At 32.6% G+C, this 5,169-nt stretch overlaps 1 protein-coding gene across 12 annotated transcripts; it reads left to right on the top strand.

Annotated features, from left to right (window-relative positions):
* On the top strand, positions 1-4,921 carry LOC146905108 (BAG family molecular chaperone regulator 4-like). 12 transcript variants are annotated; one of them, XM_085724332.1, is made up of 11 exons: positions 159-325; positions 550-594; positions 672-832; positions 925-997; positions 1,274-1,420; positions 1,851-1,916; positions 2,069-2,270; positions 2,364-2,483; positions 3,255-3,311; positions 4,211-4,425; positions 4,539-4,921. In XM_085724332.1, exons 3-7 carry the CDS (start codon positions 702-704, stop codon positions 2,126-2,128), a joined length of 477 nt encoding a protein of 158 aa, XP_085580458.1. In that variant the 5' UTR covers positions 159-325; positions 550-594; positions 672-701; the 3' UTR covers positions 2,129-2,270; positions 2,364-2,483; positions 3,255-3,311; positions 4,211-4,425; positions 4,539-4,921. The 12 variants fall into 12 exon arrangements, with proteins under 12 accessions (XP_085580453.1, XP_085580463.1, XP_085580455.1 ...); XM_085724331.1 differs by having other exon boundaries at positions 2,364-2,593; XM_085724327.1 differs by lacking the exon at positions 3,255-3,311 and having other exon boundaries at positions 1-325; positions 502-594.
* The last annotated feature ends 248 nt before the right edge of the window (positions 4,922-5,169 follow it).

Raw genomic sequence — 5,169 nt, 5'->3', positions numbered from 1 at the left:
CTAACCTAGATAAGAAAATAAATGTCTGTGTTTTTGACCATTTTGCCCTTCTGAGGGCATTTTGGTAATCTACTTATTTGAGAAGGGGGCATTTTAGTAATCTCATTGTTTCCACTAACATTTAGGCAATATATGGAGTGGCTCTGGAAAAGGAAATAAAAAAAAAACGCGTTCTGCTTTCTCTAAAATACGCGTTCTCTAAAACGCTCTCTCCGTCACCTGCGATCTTCACTGCCGCCGTCAATCTCGCCGTCGCCGTCGTCGATCTCGCCGTCGAACACACTAATCTCCACCGTTCATCATCTTTTTCAGCATGCATGTCTAGGTTATTGATGTATTTCATTTTTTGTTTTGTTTGTTTTTATTAATTTTTTCTCTCTTTTTTGATTTGGCTGTTTTATTCATTTCCTCTTTGATCGATTGAGAGAATTGGGTTTTTGTTGTTCTCATTTGTTGATCTCATGATTGAATGCTTGATTTTTGTTTTATTGTTTTTTCCAGAATTTTTTTTTCTCTGTTTCGATGGTGATTAGGGTTTCATGTGTTTAGAATGCAGATTGGCCTCAACAGGACTCTCTGAATCGCGTCCAACTGGTATGGGTTTTTTTTGTTTTTGTGTTTTGTCAAAGATTGTATTTTTGGGTTCATGCAATTTTGGATTTTCACTACAGGATCTGTTGGAGGCATTTCAAGTTGCAATAATGGATACAGGTTTAAGAAAAACATTGATTTCTGTTCTGCTTATCAAAGAGACTGGTCAAGCTATTAGGTCCACTGGTGTCAAAATATTGATTGTTTTCTTAGCTCCCACTGGTCACCTTGTGAATGAGATATGTTGTTCATAACTTTGTGTTTAATTCACTATTTTTCAATTCACAAGCATGATCTTTTTGGTGAATTAAGTTGTTTCTTGTGCATTCACATTGCAGCCTATGGTTCTAAAGGAGTTGATACATGGAATTTGAAGAGCTGGCAGAAGGAAATTAGTGACAATGATGTATGTTTATCTTTTCCAGAAAATTACTTTAGGCTTCTTTTGTTCATTAGTGATTTTACTTTCATGATTTGGAGTATTGATCGCTTTTTAGGGCTCATGGACTTTTTAACTTTAGAGCTTACTGTCAATTTATTTTTGAATTTATAAGAAATTAGTGACAATTTATTTTTAGGTTTGTTAATTGCTTGATTTATTTTTGAATATTATTATCATTCATTATAGAAACATTATAACTTGAACTAGATAATGAAGATATTACTGATTTTAATTTTGCAGGTGTTGGTCTTGGATGTGGCTGTCAATGGAGGGACCAAGGTTTCTGACAAAGAATTTGTTGTGACTACAGAGTTACTTATGAGGAAATTGCTAAAGGTGGATGGTATTAAGGCTGAAGGTGATGCTAGGTTGCAGAGAAAAGCTGAGGTAATGTTTATGGTGTTGAGAGTTACTGACTTGAAAGCTTATGATTGAAGATTTTATTTTGCTCAATTTACATTGTTATAAGAATACCATATATGTGCCAAACAAAATCATGGTATTAAAGATGAGAAAATTATTTCTTTTTGATTCTAAATACAACAAAACAATTTTTTTTGAGATAGGTTAGAATAGAGTAAGCTAAGAATAGAAGCTACAAATAATGGTTCATCTTCTATATATGTTAGAATAGAAGTTTGGCAAGTTTACAACACACATTGAAAAAAGAGTGTATGCTTATGTTTTCCTTCTATATTATATATGTTTAAATTTGTTGTTTGAGTTTCATTTCTGAAGAGATCAGTTGAACCGATAAAATAGCAAACATGAGACAATCATGTGATTTGGAGAGTTGACTGAATATATTTTTTTGCAGATTGTGCATTCGATTGCTCTATTTCGGGTTGACTTCGCAGGAAGAGGAGAGCTTACTGAGCGCCAGGTCTGTGAATTAGTCATTACTTTAGCCCATTATTTTAATCGCAAAAGTTCCTCTTTTTATTATTTCCTTCTCTAGGTTTGTTTTATGTGAAGGTTTATATGATGTTTTGCTTGATGATGGCTTCCTTAGATTTTACTTACTGTGTTTTATAGATAATACCTACAACATCAACCAACAACACGAGATTGAGCCAAGGGAGACAATTGATCTAAATCTCTATGATGTCATTTAAGGAAGCTCAATACTTTGTTTTTCAGATGTCACATTCATTGTCTTCTTTAATTGTATTGATTTATTGGAAAATTTCAATTGCTCGACCGATTCCTGGAGCGGCTATTTGCACGGAATCACAAGGTATGCTTTAAAGTTCTGTGCTTGTGCCTTTCTGCTTCCTTTTTGTGGCCAAGCTGCTACTCATCTGCACCTGCCTTTGCTAAATGCTATTAGGTTCTGATCTTCAGTCAGTGGACCAAAGTGCTAGATATAATGGATTATTATTTTAGTGAAAAGGGTTTCGAAGTTTCCAGGATTGACGGTTCGGTGAAGCTGGATGATAGGAAACGGCAGGTCTGTATCAATGCTTGGATAACACAACTTTTAATCATACACCTCAACTTACTTTTGATTCACTTTGACACCTTTTGTCCTTTTGGTGTTATGCATTTTCTTCTTATGAGGTATGTGGATGTAATTATAAGCATAATTCAGATGGTTTTTAAGCACTTTCTTTCCTATTGCAAATGGCAGATTCATTCCCATTATTGACACCACTAATTTATTGAATTTCAAAATAATGAGTATTATCACAAATCATCAAAAAATGATGTGAAAGATCTTTTTTATTGATTAATAATTTCATCTCCCTGATATGTCAGTGTTCATGCATCCTCTTTTTTGCATTTGTTCATGCATCCTTCTGTGATGTGGTTACAAAAGAAATGGCTTGGTCTTCCTGCCCCGTTAATTATTTCTGGTCTAATTGGCTACTACGTGCACTTCTAAAATTTATCTTCCTACTATAATATATTGATCAATTGTTTCTTTGTCTTTACATGCATATGGAATTTAATGAAATATAGCCATTTGCATGTTCCTATTAGATGAGCCAAGGAATAGAGTCAATGTAAAGATATTCCATGTTTTGTTAAAAAAAATGAGTTTGCTGAGTTTATCTTGTCTGTTAATAGATAAAAAGTATGTGGTTGTTCTATTATGTGTATATAGCTTTGATCTATAATTTCTTAAAGCACATGCTCTTCTATCTGGATGAAAAAATGCAGTTAAAGTTGTCTATTGTTATTTTATTAAAAAAATTGATTGGCGTTGATTTGATTGAAGTTTTGGCTTAATGCAAAGTAGAATCATGGACAATTTGGTGTTCAAGTTGAAATAGGGGTAAAGTTTCCTCCACATTAAAAGTGCATTATATAATTTTGGACTGTATCAACGTACTCCTTTTTTTCTCGAGTTATTACAAGTAGACTAAGCAACCTGTAAGCTTACTATGTCTAAGCAACCTGTAAGCTTACCATGTAATTGACTAAAAGCACATCACAAGGCATACTTATATAAGTTCAAAATTTGAGTACAGTTTGTAATTGATGCAAGGTACGTTTGTTGAATCTGAACTGTTTTAAAAACAAGCGAGAACAACAGTTTGTGTGGATCAATTTTTATAGTTTGAGTTCGGTTAGTGTAGTGAACCATGTTTGAAACATCAGTTCGTCATATCAGAGAAACAGTTTGGTTCTTTTTAGTGTAGTATGATTTGGTTTTATAGTTGGGTTCTGTTTTTCCGTTTATTTGAACAGTCCTAACTAACTGCTAAGATAGTTCTTTGAATTCCCAGAACCAAAGCATTTTCTTAGTCCTCTAGGAATGTTGTACTCCATATTATGTTTTTATGTAAAATAAAATGATTAGGTTTTTATATTATGAAATAGGGTAAGATGATTTTATTGGTAATTTTATTTGACTTCCTTGAATAATTAGCTTTCACTCTATCTATTGAAATATAAAGGACTGCCACAGCTACTAACATAAATATAATATTCTAAGTTTTTTCTACCCATTTTTTCTATACTTCTATTCTTTTCTACCAAAAATAAACCGTTCTTTCTTTTTTCTTCAAAAATTTATTCCACCTTCCTTCTTGCCCCATACTATTATTCTCAATATTATGATGTCTTTTCTGCTCAGGAAATTTGTGAATCTTTTACATACATCTTGGTGTGGGTTATGCAATTTTGTGGTATAAATTTCATTAAGCAAAACACTTTGTTAAATTTCTATAGGATCCATGGCATCTTCCCTCAACAATGGAGATAAGAAGGCTGTTAATGGTGCAGGAAGTTGATTTCATGGCTTAGAGGATCAAAGATTACATCGGAGAGAAGAAGGCTGTTAACAGTTATGTTCTTTGTGGAAATCTTTGCAGAAATGGTTTCACCGTGTTTATTAATTGAGTTCCAGAAATGAGTTATTCAAATTAGTAGTTTTTGTACAGCAGGTAATTTTTGGGGGCATGACTAGCATTTTATTGATTCAACTTAACTTTTAAAATGAAATTTAGATACCTCTTGGTGTAGTGATTTTACTGATATTTGGTGTATTATGCTGTAGGTGGAGAGCATTTGGATATAGATAATTTCACTTGGCTGCAACTTCGCAACGGCGATGAAATAATTCAAGAATGCAAAAGCCCTTAATCGTTGCCTTATAGATTTGTAATGATCATTTTTTCCACCATTAGATTCAATTCTTATTAGCAATTAGAAAATTATTATCATGTATTTTCGTTAGTTGCTTTCAGCTGTTTCTCTGCCCGTTCCTTTGCAATTCTATTAGCATTGTATTGGTGTAATTTATTATGTTTTAATTTGAGTTTGGGATCTGGTTGCTGTTATTTCAGCATTTGATTGTATTGTTGATTGGTCTAGACTCTACTTGTGTTGAGACCTCTATTATCTAATTTGTCAAGAGTAGATATTCATTTCCGAGTTAAATTCTGTTGCTCTTTATGATAAGTTTTTTATTTTATTACATTCCATTAGTCATTTTTAGTTTATGATTCACAACGACTTCTCAAATATTATTGATGTTTTTTTTATGTTATATTTAGTTATCAAAGAGGTACAATATCTTAATAAAATGTTCTGTTAGTGTATGTTCAAAAATTGTTGTTGCTAAATAATTGAACAAAACAACACAACGAGTTCTCAATATCCACGAGAATGATAGTAACAATTTGTAC

This window comes from Medicago sativa, chromosome 7 (assembly GCF_051527215.1).
Source record: "Medicago sativa cultivar Bolivia chromosome 7, Bolivia_mono, whole genome shotgun sequence".
Lineage (NCBI taxonomy): Eukaryota > Viridiplantae > Streptophyta > Magnoliopsida > Fabales > Fabaceae > Medicago > Medicago sativa.
The sequence above is the reverse complement of the archived record's forward strand: the minus strand, read 5'-3'. Positions and strand labels throughout refer to the sequence as shown.

Coding starts and splice junctions, on each gene's coding strand:
- LOC146905108 (XM_085724327.1), top strand. CDS start 702: ATGGATACAGGTTTAAGAAAAACATTGATTTCTGTTCTGCTTATCAAA. Junction 1,421..1,850: donor GGTTGCAGAGAAAAGCTGAG/GTAATGTTTATG, acceptor ATTTTTTTGCAG/ATTGTGCATTCGATTGCTCT. Junction 1,917..2,068: donor GAGAGCTTACTGAGCGCCAG/GTCTGTGAATTA, acceptor TGTGTTTTATAG/ATAATACCTACAACATCAAC.